At 39.8% G+C, this 20,077-nt stretch overlaps 6 protein-coding genes across 6 annotated transcripts; 4 read left to right on the top strand and 2 right to left on the bottom strand.

Moving 5' to 3' along the window:
• The first annotated feature begins 1,430 nt into the window (after positions 1 to 1,430).
• On the top strand, positions 1,431 to 1,988 carry F9C07_1428187 (uncharacterized protein). Its single transcript, XM_071508089.1, has 3 exons — positions 1,431 to 1,538; positions 1,597 to 1,726; positions 1,784 to 1,988. The coding sequence occupies exons 1-3, from the start codon at positions 1,536 to 1,538 to the stop codon at positions 1,888 to 1,890; spliced, it is 240 nt and encodes a 79-aa protein (XP_071365084.1). The 5' UTR covers positions 1,431 to 1,535; the 3' UTR covers positions 1,891 to 1,988.
• A 192-nt stretch (positions 1,989 to 2,180) lies between these two features.
• On the bottom strand, positions 2,181 to 5,266 carry F9C07_6988 (putative AP-3 complex subunit delta; the record flags this gene model as incomplete). Its single annotated transcript, XM_071511554.1, has 4 exons — positions 2,181 to 4,301; positions 4,353 to 4,581; positions 4,631 to 5,014; positions 5,066 to 5,266. Coding segments are annotated over 4 exons (2,871 nt in total), but the record flags the coding sequence as incomplete, so codon positions are not given.
• Positions 5,267 to 5,889: 623 nt separating this feature from the next.
• F9C07_6989 (uncharacterized protein) lies at positions 5,890 to 7,438 on the top strand. The gene is made up of 4 exons (XM_071511555.1): positions 5,890 to 6,345; positions 6,396 to 6,602; positions 6,655 to 6,807; positions 6,933 to 7,438. The coding sequence occupies exons 1-4, from the start codon at positions 5,965 to 5,967 to the stop codon at positions 7,161 to 7,163; spliced, it is 972 nt and encodes a 323-aa protein (XP_071365086.1). The 5' UTR covers positions 5,890 to 5,964; the 3' UTR covers positions 7,164 to 7,438.
• Positions 7,439 to 8,336: 898 nt separating this feature from the next.
• On the top strand, positions 8,337 to 11,122 carry F9C07_1428193 (uncharacterized protein). Its single transcript, XM_071508090.1, has 4 exons — positions 8,337 to 8,659; positions 8,711 to 10,112; positions 10,188 to 10,506; positions 10,619 to 11,122. Exons 1-4 carry the CDS (start codon positions 8,655 to 8,657, stop codon positions 10,765 to 10,767), a joined length of 1,875 nt encoding a protein of 624 aa, XP_071365087.1. The 5' UTR covers positions 8,337 to 8,654; the 3' UTR covers positions 10,768 to 11,122.
• Positions 10,825 to 15,639, bottom strand: F9C07_1428255 (phosphoinositide 5-phosphatase family protein). The gene is made up of 7 exons (XM_041285375.2): positions 15,069 to 15,639; positions 14,814 to 15,018; positions 13,112 to 14,753; positions 12,761 to 13,060; positions 12,598 to 12,707; positions 12,215 to 12,546; positions 10,825 to 12,135 (listed from the first exon to the last, which is right to left on the bottom strand). Exons 1-7 carry the CDS (start codon positions 15,394 to 15,396, stop codon positions 11,477 to 11,479), a joined length of 3,576 nt encoding a protein of 1,191 aa, XP_041144749.2. The 5' UTR covers positions 15,397 to 15,639; the 3' UTR covers positions 10,825 to 11,476.
• A 244-nt stretch (positions 15,640 to 15,883) lies between these two features.
• On the top strand, positions 15,884 to 17,058 carry F9C07_6992 (putative G-patch RNA maturation protein; the record flags this gene model as incomplete). The annotated part of the gene is made up of 2 exons (XM_041291009.2): positions 15,884 to 16,687; positions 16,737 to 17,058. 2 exons carry the CDS (start codon positions 15,884 to 15,886, stop codon positions 16,755 to 16,757), a joined length of 825 nt encoding a protein of 274 aa, XP_041144750.2. The 3' UTR covers positions 16,758 to 17,058.
• Positions 17,059 to 20,077: the final 3,019 nt, after the last annotated feature.

Consider the following 20,077-nt stretch of genomic DNA (forward strand, 5'->3'; position numbering starts at 1 on the left):
ATTTAAATAAACTGTAATATATAAATTATATATATTATTTTTATTTAAAATAAATTTTAAAATAAATTTTAAAATAAATTTTAAAATTTAAATTAAAAATTTCTATAACTCTAGATTTAAAAATTTTATTTAAATAATAATAAAAATCTAGTTAATTTCTATATATTTTATAAAAATTTAAGAATTAAAATAATTACTAATTTTATAAAATAATTTAAATAAAGTTTTTATTTAAAAAAAGCTAAAGCTTTAATTAATTTAAAAATTTATTTATTATTAATTAATTTAAATATTTTAGTTTTTTTATAATTTAAAATAGTTAATTTAATAATATATATTATTAAATTAACTATTTATTAAATTTATTTAATAAAAATTATTATATAAAATTTTAAAAAATAGTTTTAATTATAAAAAACTCAATTAAATATATAAATATTTTTTTTTATATTTTTTTATTATATAACTAATATATTAGATTATATTATTACTATAATATATATAATTTTATTATAGTAGTTAATATTAGTATCTATAGCTTTTTTTAAATAATTACTAAATAAATAATTTATTAACTATCTTCTATTTAGAAATTAATTATTATTATTCTATTATTACTCTATCTTATATATCCATCTTTAATAAGATGTGCTAGATAAGGATCTATAACAATATACTCTCAGTGTATTAGACACAATATTCCTTTTGGATGTTCTAGCAGCCGATAAGCGGCCGCTTTATCGCTTTTCCTACAGCTTAATGGCAGAATACGTAACTACAACACTGGGAATGACATTGAGCCGACCCCTTTGGGTCGGCGGTGAGACGTGTAGGGCGGTCTCAAGCACCTAAAGTGCAACTACGTTGCATGACATGCAGCACATACAAAGACTCCAGTGACTTTACTCCATTAACCACCCCTTTCACCTAGTTTGCGTGACCCCGAAACTAGCTGAAGGGGGCGGTTAGAGGTTCTTAATTACTTACCCTTAACATTGATACACTATATCTGGCTAGGGTGACAGCCCTGACTGCTTCTACTGGGGCAAGACTATTCATTGTAAATATAATTGTACATGTAGGATGATAGAAGAGATTTAGGTTGGCTGGTGTCATCCCCCCAGCCCTCGTCCAATACGTCATTTCTTGCCATCGTCTACCATGTGCACTAACAGGGCAGCAGCAACCCCAGGACAGGAGACAGTTCCAATGGGTTGGCGTAGAAAGGGCCATTTCCGGGGTAAATGCTGCAAGTCAAGGCAAGTGTATGAAATTATCCTTTAATTGTCAAGTGGGACTTGGCAGATACCTATTACTTTATTCCAACCATGCTAAAGCAACGTGGCCTCTCATCCCAGCCTATTCCTCCTGATTACCTTCAAGACTAACCCCAAACTAACCGTCGACGCAATTTTGGCCTGAGATGATTGATTGATATCAACCACCCTTTCTTTGCCACAGTACAATCTCGGCCCCCACTGTCACCCTTAAACAGTACCTGGACTTCCTGAAAAGTAGAACATAAGGAAAGCAAAATGGTAAGCTCTAACCTCGCACTTACCTTGCGGCTTATAGTTGCTGAAGTAGCTACCTCAGGCACAGACGCCACAACAACGGAAAGCGAATGAAAAGTACGCGAAGAGTGAAGCTGCAAAGCGTGGCAAAGGAAAGACTGCAACAAAACAAAAACAGAACTTGAAGTCTCCGGTGTCGACCGGGTGGGTTGGTATGTCTCGAAAGTCCAGAATTATCACGGTTCCCGAGGCTAATGAGGCCCCGACAGTTGTTCTTGCCTTTGCGGTCTGCGGTGGGCTTGCATTTGAGGCTCTGAGGATTGTTCCGGAGTTATGGTCGGCAGCTGTTGCGATGTTCAATCGCAAGTTGGCATAAATCTAGACTAAATATTCGCTAATCGAATACAGTGGTTTTGAATATTGTATTTATTTAATATAGGACACTCTGAACTCCCAGTCCTCAGTAGATCAATTCACCGTACGTGATTCATATATTGCATCGGACAAATCGTGTCATCGTCGGAATCTAGCAGCGACAACCACTTGCAAGGTGAGACCACTACTTTCTGGTCAAGGGCGTACAGAGGAGCTTGGGAACACTTTCATGGCCTCAATAATGGTTAACCCACTGTGACAAGCGGATGGATATCCTAGCTAATACCACCGGCACTCCCAACCACCAATCTCCTGATACATAACTCCATGACACCCACAAAGAAGTGGATATACCTTAGAGTGCGCTACTTGAGCCAGCATTGATTTGTTTTTTCGCTCTCTTCTTTTTCTTTGGTGCCACAGATGAAACTGGCATCTGTTGAGTGTTGTCCACCGACATTTCATCTTCAGCTTTTAGCAGTGCAGCTTCCTGAGATCCAATACGTGTAGGCTTTTTTGATTTTCTTTTTTTCCTTACCAGCGTCCCTTCTGCAGGGATGCCATTCGGATGAACACGTTCTGAAGCTCTTTGCATCTCTAGCCGCAGCTTTTCCACTTTCTGCACAGCCATAGCCATCTCTACATCATGCCCGCCGACCACCGTAGGGACTGTAGGATCTCCCGAGGAACCACCTCTACCATCTAAGGATAGATGCTCTAGTCCACTCGAGTCGACCTGTAGAAGAGACCGTTTGGCTTTACCCGGTTCATCATTTGAGTCAAGATGCGGTGAATCTTCCTGTCCGATAATCTCATCAGGTGCGATCTCGTACTTTTTAGGGCGTGAGCCACCTTGTCGGTTATCGCGCGACAGAGATGCCAAAGTGCGATGACTCCCGGCGCCATTCAAATTGAGGTCAACTATAGGAATAGAGTCAATATCCAGTCCGCTACTATTTGACATATTGAGAGTCTGGTGAAATGGGGTCAATGTGCAGGAGGATTCATCTTCAGCAGCAATATAAAACGGATCATCCCTGTTACGTTCTTTCCGTTCCTCTCTCCGCTTTAAAGCGGCAGTGTCATCTCCAAAGCCACTGGAGAGGTCCTGGTATGTTGGATTTAATTGCAAATCCACGGGTAGGAATTCAACAGGCTGCTTATCTAGCACAGAAACTTCCCTAACGTGATAAAACATCTGAGATGGTAGTTGGCCGGCTGGCTCCGGAAGCCCATTGGCTGGGTTATTAAAAAGCCCATATATATGCTTGTTGAACTCTTGTGTTAGACAAAGTTGATCTGGCAAAGGAACCTTCTTTTGGGCGTTGGTAGCGACTGGATTGAGTTCTAGTCCATGGAAAAAGCTGGGAACCATAGACGACAGCAAGGATGGAGCCTGGCCTACTTCTAGAGTTTCTGACTGAACGGCATCTGCTGCTAAGCGCATGACCTCCAGAAATTCGATTGCCCTTTCTTGCACGTCCAAGTCTGGGTGGGCAGCCAAAACATCAAGGAATTCGATGATTCGAGCTAAAAGAAGGGACATTTCACTGTTCTTTAACGAGTCCCAGGTTTCGTCCCCATCACAAATGAGATTGGCCAAGACTTTGGGAATAGCCTGTATATAAAGGGACAGCGTGCTCGCTGATAACGACACGTTCGACATATCGATTAGTGATTGAAGGGTTTGGCTGGGATATGCAAGATGCTCTGCAAATTCACCAGTGACCCAAGCGAGAGGCCCTAAGATGTCACTCGTTTGTTTGGAGACAAGGGGAGACGGGCCCTGCTTGTTGTCAACTAGAATCAGAGTCTCTGCAGCTCTGGTTGCCTCCATCCTAACGTCCCTAACACGGACAGCGATATTGCGTATTTCTGACCCGATACGGAAAGCAACACAATTTTTGTAGTGCTCGGGGTCCCGATATGAAGTGTAGTGGGTAGGAAGCTCTTCAATACTTGGAGGAAGCAGCTTGACTAACTGGACCAGAACGTCAACATACCACTCGAAGTCAGGCAGCTCCGAATAATTGTTGTAAGAGCAGACATCTAAGATTCGGTGTACAACTTCAATACTATAATCGTCTGGCAAGGCGATCGGTAACTTCTGAGCATGTGGACCTTCTGATAATGTGAATTCTCCCATGTCAGTGCGTATACCTGTCTCACAACTCCCGGCCGCAAGAGTACTTTTGGTGACTTGACGGGCATTGAAAAGTTGATCGACAAGTCGATTCACCACTGACTGGAGTGTATCGCTTGTTACCATTCGAGTCACGAGGTCAAGGGCTCGCAGTCGGATTGAAATGTCCGGATCCTCTAAACAATCCATGATGACATCCTGATGAGCTGACACCAAGACGGGGTGAGACATCACAATTCTGTTGAAGGCAAGGAGAGCAACATATTTTACTACAGACTTATGTTAGGCTCACGACTACGCTTCGATCTGAAAGGACTTACGATTGGGATCGGACTCTGTGACTACCATGCCTCTGAGCTTTCCAAGACAGAGACTTGCAATCTCGTTCTTTTCCTCCAGCACTTCCTCACCATCAAGGATACCGCCCTGAACTATGCCGTTGATACATTCATAGAGTAATGACATGGCAGTTGTTGTCTGAATTATGTTGATCAATGGCCGGATAAGCTTTCGTGTTAATCGTGGTTCTATAGGTGTCAATGTTGCAAACTAGATCTGTTAGGAAGATATCACAGATCCAGAAAGAAAGGAAACATACAAGCTTTATAATTTTTATAGCCATCCAATTGTTCCCTCCATCCACTAATAGTTCGAAGAATCTTGGCGCCAGAGGCAGGAAGTCATGTGGCCTTCTCCATCCGAGTTCACATACAACATTGATCACTGCTGTGGTGACGCTGCTATCCTCTCCATCATCCATGAGACGGTCCTTGATTTTAGGCCATGCCAATTTTAGCGCTTCGGGGTAAACCAGCGCAAGTCTATAAAGACACACCACAGCCTTCTTACGAGCCACAGCATGTGAGTGAGAAATGCGTGACAGAACATCTGGGAGCAACGACATCGCCAGTGAAGGTGTGATAATGTTTGGTAATGTTATCAGAGGGAGGGACATGTTTGGGATACTAGGCGACACTAAATCCTATGAAGATATTAGACGTCGAGACAATTTGTCCATTGTGCCTTTGAATACCTTTTTTAGCAGGTTTGTAGCCAACATTAAGACTTCAGTATCTGGTCTAAAGCTCTGTACAGCTGCAAGGTAGCCAGCTCTCTTCTGCAGGTACTTGGTAGATGACATAACTTCCAGTACATGGAATGAAGCCCAGGACATGTCATACCCAAACATCTCCAAGTAGATTAGTTTCAACAGAGCCGTGGCTTTCTTGTCTATACAGAGTAAGCTATAGAATGGATTGACAGAAGCATGATAATAACATGAACGTACCCATATCCTGAGACTTGACCTCAGCCTTACACTCTCGAAGACATTCTTGTATGTAGTCCTCCTCAGCGCCCTTGTGATTCCTCAGACCTTTTATAAGGTCATAAAGAGATTTTTCAAACCTACATTGCTTAATGATTAGCGAAGCTTTCGAGTAGCGAGAACAGGCGAGGTGCGAACATTATGGTTGAGTATGCGCTGCTGGTTGGCTCTCAGGCTCATTGGAATTACTGCTGATTGATAGTCACATGGGAGAGCAATGTTTCAGCCCTGGTTATATCTTTCGCCTGCCGCGAATAATGGCAGCCATCAATCATTCATAGCATAGCCCGGAAGCCAGTAGAGGACCCTGTACAGAGTTGATATAATGATAGCCTGAGAAGTAGAGCTAAGATGTCGTTGCTACTTGAGGTGGAGGGATAAGTGAACCGACATCTATTTGGTCACGGGAACGGGTTATCAGATCAAATGACTAACCACAATGGGAACAGACCTCATATGGACCCCTGGCAGTGTTACGTTTTGTCTCTTTCGTTCTGCCCCTTCGCGTCTCTTCCTTGCAAAGAGGGTTTTGAGCATAGTAGAGCTTGTTCTTCTCACAATAGCATATGAATCAGTGTGCCTACTGGGTTTAAGTGTATACTATCATGGCCCATGCTACACCCGATTTCCATGCCATTCATAGCTCAAGCCCGATTACTACCCTTCGCTTCTCTCAGCAGGCACCAGTGATCCTTGAACGTCAATTACACTCAGAAAAAAATTTAATCTCTGCGTTAATAGGTAAACAAGAGGAGCCAGAAAAATATGGCATAATAGAGCAACTGTTCTTCTCCTGTCTACAAACCGGCGATGATAGGTCTGCTCTGTTATGTCTCGAGCAATTGACACGTCGTTTCGGCTCTTCGAATGAGAAAGTAATGGGGCTGCGTGGCCTGTATGAGGAGGCTATATGCGAAAATCAATCTGATCTGGAGGATTCCCTGCGTAAATACGATTCCTACCTGTTGGAGAACCCACTTAATTTGGTTTGTCACGATGTGTTCGTTGATGATCACTTACTGACTGGTTCTTGTAGCCTATTCTAAAGCGCCGTATCGCGCTCTTGCGTTCACTTGCAAGGCCTGCAGATGCTATAACAGGCTTGGTAGAGCTCCTAAAAGCAGTGCCTACCGATGCAGAGGCTTGGTGTGAACTTGCAGATCTATATCAATCTCAAGGATTAAGCTCACAAGCAATATTCAGTCTCGAGGAGGCCCTGTTAATCGCTCCTAATGCTTGGAATGTAGGTATCCATTGTTTGCTTTCCATCAAAACTCGTCTAACCTCTACTGCAGATTCATGCTCGCCTTGGAGAAGTTCTATACATCTGCGCCCGCGCTGCAGAGACAGAAGTTACCTCTCGGTATTTGCGAAGATCAATCCAGTATTTTTGTAGAAGCGTCGAGCTGTGTGACGATTATCTTAGAGGATTTTATGGCTTAATCTTGGTGAGCCCTTACACGTTGCACGACTTTCCTTATAACCGCTGTCCAGCCCCCAGTCTTCTGTTTACCGAGACTTGGTTATGACGTTTGGGTCAATTGCTTATTTATACTGACGTTTGATCTTCTAGGCGACTTCGCTTCAGCTTGGGAGAGAATACACAATGGATTTTTCACAGGCGTCAGCGTCAGCGTCATCGGAAGATTTCTTGCCCAAAGAGAAGGTCGAGAAACTGAATCTTCTCGCCAGAAGAAAACTCGAGGATATTGTGAAACAGCGGTCTGTGAACCGCCAGCTTTGGGAGCATGCGCAAGGTGAACTCATTGCAGCCAAAGAGCTTCTCGACCGCGAGTCATGTTAAATTAGCACGCAAGTCAGTTTCAAGATAAGCCCGTGAACTCCTTCATGTATGATGACTATATCTCCCTATGTTGTTACCTCCCTTGAGAGGTGCACACTTTACACACTTTCCACACGGATACCATTACCTGGAGTTCTTTTTAAATGCCTAGTAGGCTTCGTCCCCAGCTCGGCCCGACCGTTCAAGTTTGTAATAAATGTGGTTTGGCTAAGGGGGGTCTTAGGGGGCAAATCAGTCGCTTACTGATCGCGATAATGAAGAGTCATGAACTATGTATATATTTCCATGTGTAGTGAATCGTCTTGTAGATGGTAACTGTAACTGCCATCGCTTGGACTGCTGAACGAACGCACAAGCGGGTTCTTATAGTAAGAAACGTGCCTTGCGTATATCGTAGTATCTAAATGGTAATACCCTGTAGGTGAGAGAAGAACTGTTGATTCTGTAGCATGGGTCTACTACTGAGACACTTTTTAGCTAGGCGAATCTGCATATGAAGTTCCCAGTGGTGGGTTTAATTAGGAACTCCTAAGGCCAATTAAAACATCAATGTCGCTGTCAAAAGGAGAGGTGAATGGATCATACGTCATCAATCTGTATCTAGGCGCCTATTCAATTAATAAATTAACTTAATAATTACAGCTTCAATCTTTATTATTTGCTACACAAGAAGCAATTTTCATGTTATTTAAGCTACATAGCCATGAAATCGACCAAAGCCTTTCTGCACAATCCCAGAGACATGTTTCGTACCTGCTTCAGCTGTCGCCCGATTGTGGTTACTTGACCCGAAGGTTGAATGTTGATTGGGCACTTGGGCAGCATATGCAGGCCTGCAAGAAAAGAGAGGGTTGACAACTCAGTGCCTAATTATCTTGAACTTTTAGAATCATCTCCCCATGGCATGCCCAACGATCATTTATCTGAGCAGGCCGTCGACTAATGAGTTAGGTCAAAGTTTTCCACAGTCTTCTCTGGTATTTTTCTTTGCTCCTCGCACCAACCCCTCACACGCTTAGGACCATTTGACTCGGCTCGTCTTTCGGAATCTCTGCTTTGGTTCCTGGAGACCCTTCCCTTCTCTCCAATTCGCACCCGACGTTCTACCTTGGCGGGGTATATACCCGGGTTTTGAATTCATCTTCTATTGTCACCTGTCTCCAAGGATCCCGTCTTGCGCAGCCCTGGAAAAAAAATGCTCATCATCCCTAACGCAAAGAATCTTGGGTGATAGCGGAAATTTTCTATACGAACTTTTGAGATCAACCCCAGGGTCTACGAACGGCCACCTGAGGCTCAAATATAGTTGCCCAGGTACATGGGGGGCATCCTGTCCCTCCATTTAGACTCCGCTGTACTTCCGCGAAGCAGGAAATCGCGTTGAGTTACAGGCCTGATCCTAGCGACCATAGTCCATATCTCTTTTCTTCTCATTGTTCTACGTGGAGCAATAATAACGGTACCTGAAGATTTCTTGTCGCTACTGATTCCATGGCGTGCGTCTCACACCTGCACCCCCATAGTATCTTGGTTCTAATTATTGTTAGGTTCAACATCAGAATTGGTCCCAGCCCTCACGGCTCCGATCATTCCTCACTTTCTGACGAAGAAGACTCCTCCGGCGTGCAAGTCTCCCCGCCGTCTGACTCGGGAAGCCATGACTATCAGGATCCTTATGATGAATGGGCACACCTGCCATATCCAGACGAGTTGAAGCCATCTGATTCCGCGTCTCGGCCTAGGACGTCGCATCGTGCCCGTAGCCGTCACCCGGTTCATGGGTCGTCGTCAACCCGTCGTCACCCAGGTAGACGTCATATTGTACAGGAACGGGAACATTTCACTCGTCGTCCTCGGCGCCAGCCTTCCCCCGAGTCTCCAGAGAGCATGGACTCGGGGGACGAGTATGACAGTCCTTATGGTCGAGTATCTCATGAGAAGAGAATCTGGCCGCCTGTGGCCCAAGGTCCAGGGTATGCTCGCAGCCCCTCTCCAGTACCCTCGTATGTTTACCCCAATGGTGGTGCACCGCATGCAGCTTATGCACACCAAAGCAGTCACCAGCCTCCTTCAGATCAGCTTATAAGATTGGGCCCCCACGGACATCCCGCTCAGCCGAACCCTTACGGCCAAGCAAGTTATGCCTATAATCACCAACTGCAGCAACCTCATGGCTCCTCTATGCCGCCATATTTTCATGACCATCATTTGGGGCACCATCCGCATCCTACGCCACCTTCCCATGTTCGAGGTGATGGCCATACCCCATCTCAACATCCATTGGCACGTTCTCTCTCCTCTCATGGCCCATCACCCTATGGCGGCCCCCCACTGGGCCCCCATGACTTGGTCCCTTATGGACCAGGGGGTTATTATCCCTTTAGAGAGCCATATGGTATGGTTCCTGGCATGATTCATCCGTCATATTTCAATCCATACCCCCGCGTGCCATCTCCAAGTCAGGTTGAATCAACTGGTTCCCCACCTCCGCCACCCACAGACACATCAAAGGACGAAGCGATTGCAAGGCTGGAGAAGTTGATCCTGGAGGAAAGGACCGAACGTGAAGCGAGGGAACAGCGAGAAGCTGCACGACAAGCGGCAATGGAGCAAGAAGCCGCCGAACAAGCCGCAAGAGAAGAGCGTGCTGCTCATGAGATGAGGATTGTAGAGGAAGCTGCTGCCCGTGCCAGAGAGGAGGCAGAGCAAAAGGCTGCCGAAGAAGCAGCGAAAGCAAAGAAAGAGGCGGAGGAAGCGGCTGCAGCCGCCGCCGCAGAGGCTGCAGCCGCGGCCACTGAAGCAGCCAATGCAGCAGCAGCAGAGGCTATTGCTGCCGCGAGGGCGGCTGCATCAGATAAGCCCCCCCCGGAAAAGAAAAAACCCATAAAGTTCAAAGATGCGGTCGGGAGGAAGTTCAGCTTCCCTTTTGACCTGTGCTGTACCTGGCAGGTAGGTTTATTGTTTTTTCTTATCTTTGCTTTCTATTCACCTACTAGGCTCTATATCTGACTCTGTTAAACCAAGGGCATGGAAGAGCTCATCCGCCAGGCTTTTCTCCACATAGAGATAATTGGGCCCCATGTCGCCGAGGGACACTATGATTTGATAGGCCCCAACGGGGATATCATACTTCCACAGGTTTGGGAAACTGTAATTGAACCTGATTGGACTATAACTATGCATATGTGGCCTATACCAGAGAAGCCGAAGACACCTGAGCCAGCTCCACCTCCGGATCCTCCTGTACCAGAGGCTGCCGCTGCCCCTGAAGCTCTACCAGCACCCGAAGACGTGGCTGTCGCTGTTCCTGCTGAGGAGCCTAAGAAGAAATCTGACTCAACAGGTGCGTCCTCCGTCCGCTGTCTCGTCAAGGAGTCCCTCAGAACCTGTTTCTTCAGTGGAACACAGTTATCCCCTCGTCTCGTTCTATGACGAAAACTGACTTGCTTTTATAGGAGCAAAAAAGCCGCGAACAAGAGCGCCCGACCCGGGTGCGTTTGCCATGTGGATGGCGGGTGGTAACCGTAGGTTCAACAAAGCTTTAAAAGTGGGAAAAAAGCCTAGAGTAGTCCTGCAACACGGGCTTGCTTCTCGTGTTATGTGATAGGATCTAAGCTTTTAGCTACTGCCTCTAGTCTGCGCATTGCGATAGGTATAGCGTGCATCACTACTTTTTTCGAGCTAGGCCTAAAGCTTAGATCGCGATGGGAAGTGAACGCAGAACATGTCAATGGGTTTTGTATGTTCTGCGATATCTTTCGCTTTTTAAGGCAGCCTGGGGCGAATGCTAGAAGTTTGAACTTGATCTATCTAAGCTTCTCTGGGGGGGCATGGCTTTTCCTCTCGCATAGCCGAGATTGGTTTCTCATGCCTCAGGGTGGCATCGCGCGCCCAAATCCATTTACATTTTGTTTTTGTTTTTAGCTTCCCCTTCCCTTCCCTTCTTTGATAGCGGTGAAACAAGGAGCACGGAAGGCATCTGTGGTTATTAAAAAAAAGTCGTGGCATGCTTCTATCATGTCTTAAACATTGTGGGTGTTGCGGCGTGCTATTATACCCATAGAGCGTTGAATAGCATATTTTACTCCTTCCATATGCATATATGTGCTATTATGTGTTCTGGCTCAAATGCATGTTTTCAAGCCTAGTAGGCAACACCGGTTGCATGTAACATAGCTATCTTTTCCCATACTGCCGACATCTTGCAAAAATATAAAGTTAGACTTGTATTCTAACATTATGTGAATTTTGCGGTTTCTACTGACTCCATCATCCCCCGAAGTGACGTGGCCTCGACTTCTGTCATAACAGCTTCATTGGGGAATAAGGGGCTTCCATTCAATAATTTCGTCTCCAGTTCCACCAAGAAGATCATGAACTTCATCTGTAGACCTCGGAGGTGACCTGATTGATGAATTTGTTTGTAAGCTTTTGCCTTGTCTATGTTCCTCCTGTCCGCCGATCCAAAAGCCATTTGACATGCCAGTATCTGGCAACCTCTCAGTTGGGGCAGATGGCGTACTATTGTTAACCTTGCCTCCAAGATTCTGTCCTATTGGGTTATATCCTTTGAAGATGGGCTCCGTATTAGCAACTGTCTGTGGGCTACTAGTAACTTGACAGGATGCCGTTAGACATTGCTTTGAACTAAGGGAAACCGGTTTTCGGGGTATCGGTGGTGCAGCCTTCTCATTACCCAGTTGTCCGCTATACCTATTGATTGTGTTCAAGGAACTTGACGAATGACTCCCCGTACCCCGATCAATTGGCGGAATCTGAACTTTGAGCCTTGGGGGAAGTTGCGGACCTTGCGATACAGTATCCTGGTTCTTAGTAATAGTTTGTCTTTTAAAGGAACGATGAGTATTGATCCAACTCGCGTCACTGCTGGAGGAGAAAGGGTTGGAACTGTGGTGGATGTTGAGATTGTATCCATCACCAGGCGGCCTCAAAGCTGATTTTACGAGTGCCCCTTTAAGTATCCCGATTAGAATACATGAAGACTGACAGATGCGATGCAAAAGTACGCCACGAATGATTGGGTTACATACCATTCTCTAACCACCACCTATGATGATCCGAACTAGCTGGTGGTAGACCAGGAGCAATAGGCGTGGGTGGAATATGTTCCTCACTTTGTGCCCTCGCTTGCTCTATTGTCTTTGACAGTATATTGTAGGGGTCGTTGCGTCTCTCAGTATAAAGTATTCGCCTGAGTTTAGCCTTCATAGCTTCATCAACAACGTTGATGACACATGAGAAAGTGGCCCAAACGGGACGATGGTCTGAAAATCGTAATTTTGCAGTGTTATAGTCTATCTGACGAAGACATGACCCTCGCCACAATATTCTATCGCACCAAGCAGGTATACGTGCTTTCTCTCTGCAACTAGTCAGTCTGAACACCTATCTTGTAAGATAAGCCAGATCTTACGATGTATCATAAGTATCGCTGTCAATGTCGTATTTGTACGTTGGGGGAAAAGTAATGAGCCCCTCAGTATAAAACGGGAAGGCTCTGCCTGCCAACATTTGTAGGTTTAACTAGAACTTGATGTTAAACAGAGGCATATTCCAGAGTTATGCAATTGGAATACCTGATCATTGTTGTAAAGCTTTTGGTAGTCTTTCTGTGCCACAAGTTCCCTGACGAAGTGGCTGTCGAGACCGATCCGATAATTAAAATCTCCAAGCCAAATGATGGCTTCATGGTCCTCAATTGCTCTGTTTTTCTGGAACCGGAGTCCGTGATATATAGTCTCATAGTCTCTGTTTCTCTCGTCGTAGTTTGCAAATCCAGCGGCAAGATGAGCCGTGACGAAACATATCCGCGTGTTGGAGTACTCAAAGCGTATTGCACAGCCACCTTTATTACCGGCCATTCCGGAGAGGCCCGTCTACATGATCATTGTCAGAAATGTGTTTATGGGAACCCTGTAACAGCCTACCTTCTTAACACTCCCTTCAACATTCTTAACATCTCTCAGTGCATCTTCTCTTACATATACCATAAGTGCGGCGCCAACGAGCTGGCCACTTCGCAGAAGGACATACTTCGAAGTCCCTCTCGACCTCGCGCGGCTGTTCAAACAGTTCCCAACAGCAACTTCCCATACCTTACGAGTTGTAGGGTCCGTCGACATTATCTGCTGTGGACTTAGTGAAACAATCTCCTGGAAGCCCACAGCAAATATAGTCGGGTCCTCAGTTTGCTCGTCAATTCCTGCCCACAGCCATGGAGCTAGGTCAACATCTGGCCCACGGTGTCTCCCATTGACGTTAAATGTCCCTGTCCAGATTCTGATAGGCTTGGTAGAGGAATACTCCAACGCTCGATTATTTAACTCATCGGAAACCAGATCATTGATCGGGTCATAGAGACGCACCGGCAATTGATCTGTCAATCGTCCTAATAGAAGGTCTATTGTTTTCTGACGAGCTTTATCGGAGAAATTGTTGACATAAAGCCGTGTTGCGGTCTTCCTTGCATCTGCCAGCGCGCCAGCAATGGACATTTTGCCATGTCGTGTGAATGAACTTTTTAAAGCCCCTGTACCTGCGTAGATTTTTGACAAAGCATCCCCGTTGTCGGCCCAAAGGGTTGAGTGCTTCAGCTGGACTTCTGGGTTTAGCCTTCCTTTCCGCTGCAACATAAAAGATTCCAGAGCCATGGAACTGATGATGGTTTGCACAAGATTAGTCCTGTCGAGACAATCTAGACAATTTGTCCGGAATACGCCTTCCTGTTGAAGAATGACAAAGGAACTTCTCGGTTCATCTTGATTCTCGTCCGAAGTTGCTGAGACACTCCCTTCTGATAGAAAATATGCAAAACCATCCAAAGAATCAGATATCTCGGGTTTTATTTGGCTGCTAGCCCCGTACCCCAAGGGACCTCGAGTCTCAACGTGAAAATCGAATTCAGTTGCTCGCAAAAGTGCATGATTGGATGAGATGTTAGAATCGGCTTTTTGGCTAAGTGGACTCTTCCTGAGCTGGTTGGAAAACTCCGTCGACAGCTCAGACTCCCCGGATTTAAGCTTACTGAGAAGGTTAACCACATGAATTGCACCATATTCTAATTCAAGATTCTCAAAATGCTTGTTAAAAGCATGCTGAGTCGCCTCGCTAGATCGAGTTATTTCAATTTTTTGTTGCCCAGGCAGGAATCCAGTAGCTTGCTCCCAGAAAATAGGCACAGAGCCACGTACTTGAACATAAGAAAATGTGGTATTGGGTGGGATCCAAAGAATTGTCTCTGTCTCAACGAAATTGGCAACATGGCCATCATCATCAATACCTCGAGAATTAAACCTTGTACCTGCTCGCCGAGAGGACTGTCGCGAAATGATGGTCAACGTGGAAGGATAACTCGTGCGTAGCTGGGGCAAGATGGATATTGAAGCAGGGATTGTCAGTGTACCAGAAAAGCCGCGTATAACACATGTCAGGATCTGGGAAGAGTCGAGACGTTGCTTTTCGGCAGGGGACAGGTGGCTCCTGAAAAGAAGAAGCGGATGGATCATGTACGAGTTCCACAGCATATCCTCATCTAGAGTATCAATATCGAAAGCTGCCGACTTTTCCGAACTAGTGTAATATCAGCTAACATTTTATTATTAGACCAATATACATCCTATATCGACTAACCGGTCTTGCAGTCGATCAGTGAGGTTGAAATCAAGACTATAGTAGAAGCTGCCGTCACTCAGGAGCTTCTTCAGGGCTAAGAACGGATGATCAGTAACCATCTCCTTATTCTCAAAGCTGGGTCCACGACCGAACTCCTCAGTTGCAAAGGAGGATTCGGATTCGTATTCAAGTCTACTTTCATAGTCCGAGTGACTAAGGCAAACTGAGTTTATTAGCTATTATTGATCAAAGGAGATGATAATGAGATAATACAGAAGTCAACGTTGTCAATTTTTGAGATTGTCTCTCCTGGTCTTACTGCTGCGGCGTCTGAACAAGCAGTAACAATACAGAGGAAGACTTCCTCGCCCAAAGTAATCAACCCAAGAGTCCCAAGCCCATCACCCAAAGCTCGATAGCCTCTCAAGTCAACAGACTGTAACGTTGCAAATTCAACGAGACATCGTGGTGTGCCATTACTGGGTGATTTATTGATTGTTGGAGCTGTTGAGCGATGTTTGAAGATCAAGGCGAAGTCGTTTGTGGTTATAGTAAGAGTGCGTTGAGGATTGTCCCGAGAAAAAACTCGCAAATTAGACATGTTATAGGCTATCCAACGTATCTAATGACCATTTTCATACAGGCTTAAATCTTGAGGAGCCGTAAGTTATACTGCCGAGAATATTGATAGAATACTGGAAGAGGGCAAGTTGCTCCACTGATTAGAAGTGGGACCCCCTAAAAAAGCAGGCGGTCTATGTCTGTTATCAGGCCTTTACTTTTCTTTTTTCCTCTGATTGTTATATTATCAATTTGCCAGTCTACTATAATTTCGTTACTCCACCCCTTTGTTCCACACTTTTGTTGATTGGTTCGAGGATTTTGAAATTAGGGACTCAATATCCATTGTAATATATAACGTTGCAAATGGGCTTAGCAGCACCCCGCAAGTATGTTATTTTGTCGCGCCCCGAATATTTGAATAACTTGAATACTGACGGCAAGGGATTATAAGGAGGACGAAAATCTCTCATGATCCAAACAATACAAATTGGTCCCGATCAACCAGTGGTTATGGCCACAAAATTATGAGCTCTCAGGGGTGGACTCCGGGCAGCTTTTTAGGTGCACGCAATGCCGCTCATGCTGATATGTTCACTGCCGCGAGCGCATCTCATATTAGGGTTGTTGTGAAGGATGATACACTTGGCCTTGGGGCACGCTCTAAGCGTGACCCCCTCGATGAACCTACTGGACTTGATGCCTTCAAAGGGTTGCTAGGTCGTCTGAATGGAAAATCCGATGCAGATTTGGAAGCCGAACAAAAAAAGCACGAAGATGCGAAGATAGCACGGTATGCTGCAACAAAATGGCATACAGTTACATTTATCAGCGGCGGTTTGTTGGCGCAAGAAAAGCTTGTTTCCCTCTCCGCTCAGAAGGAAAGTCCGGGAGCTCAGCATGGTTCACACCAAAACCGGGGTGGCCTAGATATGCAAAAGAGCGAGGAAGATGCGAACACTTCCATCAAAGATAATACGCTCAAGGCACTTAGAGAGGAACAAGTTTCATCTGTCCCTATTGCGGAGGACACCTCCAGGTCTAAAAGCAAGCGGCATAGAAAAGACGAACAGGGAAAGAAGGATAAGAAAGAGAGGAAGACTAAGAAAAGGAAGCACATGGATGAGCCTAGCCCTATAGACTCTGACATTCCGGAAAGGGCAATCTTGGAAACTGATCTGCAAGCTACTGTCACCGATTCCCGAGATACAACACCTCCAGTTGCCAAGGTTTTATCAAAAGAACGCCGTCCAATGGGGAGACACCTTCTCAGAGGTCGACACATTGCGCAAAAGAAGAAAGCCCTCATGGATGATAGGTCTCTCAACGAGGTAATTTAATCATGTTCTACCACCGTGGACCTGAAGCTAATAGGCACAGATATTCATGGTTAAATCCTGAATAATTACGCATTATATGTCCTCTGACTACATGATCTTGTCAAGTTAAGGAGCGTGTGGCACATTAAAGCGCTTCTTGGCGGGCATTCTATGCAGGAAAATAGTCTAAGCCCCTGTATCCTGATTCCCGTACGATTAGAGGAAGCTCAGCATCACGATGCACTGTATTTATATACCCCTTTCTTCTTTTGAGAGACTTACGCATCTGCAAACGTGATAAAGGACATGAAGTTTTCCGGGTTTCTATGTATATATGAATCTCCATCTTTGCTGAGACAAACTATCATGAGATACTGTCTATGGTTGGTCAAACCAATAAACTGCTTAGCATATGAAACAAACATCTGGGGTTGTCTGGGCAACCAGCTAGCATAATAAGGCCATCTCTAACCAGGGAGTCTCTCTCATTGTTGGGAAGACAATGAGGAGCTTTGGTTTTCGAGTGGCATGACATTGTATCTCCTCGAGAAAGTATGTAGTAATTCATTAATAGGGAGCTGCGCGAGATGAATTGGTTTCTGATTAGTCAGCGTTTCTGATTCTGATTAATCGGAGATTTTATTTTATTCTAATTAGTCCACGGTTCTGGATTTCCATTGGTTGAGAATTGACTATTAATACAAAGTTAATATAATCAGTAAGCAAGCGGCCATTGTAAGTATAATAAAGGATCTACTATATAGGGTAGATAGCCTATCAACTAGATAAGAAAATAGAAGATAAAAGATAAAGCTCTATTATCAACTAGATAGTAGAATAAATATAAAAAAAATTAATTTTTATTTTTTTTTCTATATCTCCAGTAGTATTTAAATAATTTAAAAATTCTTTTTTTTTAAAAATTTTTTTTCTTAAAATTTTAACTAAATAATTTTTTAAATTTTTTAATTAAAAAAATTAAAAAATTAAGATATTAATCTTTTTAAAATTAATTTAAAATTATAAAAAAAGCTAGAATATATATAGATTAAATAAAGATTAAAAAATTCAAAAATTCTATATATTCTATAGATTAATTTTATATTAATTTTATAATAATTATTTTTTTTTAATTTAATTATTTTTAATTAGCTAATCTTTATATATATTATTTATTTTATTAAAAAATTATTAATAAAAATATATTATTAATATTATATAATAAATTAATATTTTTTATTATTTTTTTATTTTTTATATTTTTCTATTTTTCTATTTTTTCTTTTTTTATTTTTAATTTTATTTATTTTTTATTTTTATTTTAATAATTTTTTTTATTTTATTATAATTAATTTATTTTTTTATTAATATTTTATTTTTAATAATCTAATTTTATTTTTTTTATTAATATATATATTATTTATATATTTAAATTATTAATAAAATCTATAATATAAATATATTATTTAAAATTAATTATATTTTTAATAATATTAGTTTTATATTATATTAATAATATAATTATTATAAAACTCTTTATAAATTTATATATTTTTTTAATTAATAATATTTTATTAATATATTTAAATTTTTTAATTATATAAAATTTATATATTAATATTAGTTTAATATATTTAATGATAATAAAATTAATTTAATTATATTATTTATAATTAAATATTTAATATTTTAACTAATTAATATTATTTTTTTTAAAATTTTAAAAAAATTTATAAAAAAATATTTATTAATTACTATAATTTTATTTTATTTAATTTAAAATATTATTTAAATAAAAAATTATTAATAGACTATTATATTAAAACTATAGCTATAAAATAATAAAATAATTATATAAAATAGTATTATTTATTAATTTATTTTATATATTAAATTGTGATTGTGGCTATAATGTACTACTATAAGGAATAATTTCTTAGAATAGAAAAATCTTATAGATTTACTAAGAATCTACTAGATTCTATATATATATAAAAGTTATAACTATTCTCTAAATCTATAGAAGATTAATAACTCTTTATTTTTTATAGTCTATTATTATTTATAATTTTATCTAGTAATATTTTTAAATTTAGAAATAAAGTATTAACTTTATTTAATATAATTCTATAATATTTAATTAGATTTTATAATTATAAAAAAATATAATAAATTTTAATAAAAAATTAAATAGTATTATTAATTAAACTATCTATAAAAAATAGTATATAATTAAAAAAAAAGACTCTATTAATTAAATAATTTAATATTAAAATTTATTAAAAAAAATAATTAATAATAAAAAAATTTAAATTATATTTAAAATGCTAATTATATTAATAAAAAAATAAATATAAATAATAAAATAATATATTTAAATAATAAAATTTATAATATAATAAATAGTAAATCTTACTATTAAATAAATTATAAAAAAAATAATCTAGTATTTTATTAAAAAAATTATATAATAAATAATTAATTAAATTATTTTATTTATTATATTATAAAATTTTTTATTAATAAATATATTAAATAATAATATTTTAATAATTAAAATAAAAAAATTTAAAATATCTAAAATTTTACTATAAATAAATAACTATTTCTATTAAAAAATTTTTAATTTTAATTAAATTTTTAAAATATAATAGTTATTTTAAGAATAAAATAATAAATAAATAATTATAAAAAATTAATTAATATTTTAAAAATAAATAAATATTTATATAAAAAAATCTTTAAAATTAAAAAAATTATTATTATTAAATAGAAATTTATTAAAATTATTTAAAAATATTAAAAAATAAAAAATAGTATATTTTAATAAAAAATAAAAACTCTATTACTATATTTAAAAAATTTAAAAAATAAATTTATAATAATTTTAGTAAATATTAAAATAAAAATAAATAATAGAAAATCTATAATAAATATTTTTAAAAAATAAAATTAATATAAGTCTATATTAATATTTATATTAATATTATAATTTATTTATTATTTTTATTTATAGAATATATTTATATTTATTATTTTATTATATAAATAAAAAAAATTATAAATAAAATAGATTAAAAAAATAAATTTTTTAAAGATTTTTAAGATTATAGTAAAGATATTTATTTAGTATAAATAAAAAAAGACTATTTTAAAAAATATTTATTATTTTAAATTAAATAATAGAGAATTATTAAAGATTAATAATTAATAAATAGATTTAATAGATTTTAATACTATATATAAAATTAATAAATATAATTTAAAAAAATATAGTAAAGAATATAAAAATAGTTAAAAATATTTTATTAAAAATTATTATTTAAAATTAAAAAAAAATATATTAAAAAAAATTAAAATTATTAAATAGAAAAATATTAATTAATTAAATAAAAAAAATCT

The sequence above is a fragment of the Aspergillus flavus genome, chromosome 3 (genome assembly GCF_009017415.1).
Source record: "Aspergillus flavus chromosome 3, complete sequence".
Lineage (NCBI taxonomy): Eukaryota > Fungi > Ascomycota > Eurotiomycetes > Eurotiales > Aspergillaceae > Aspergillus > Aspergillus flavus.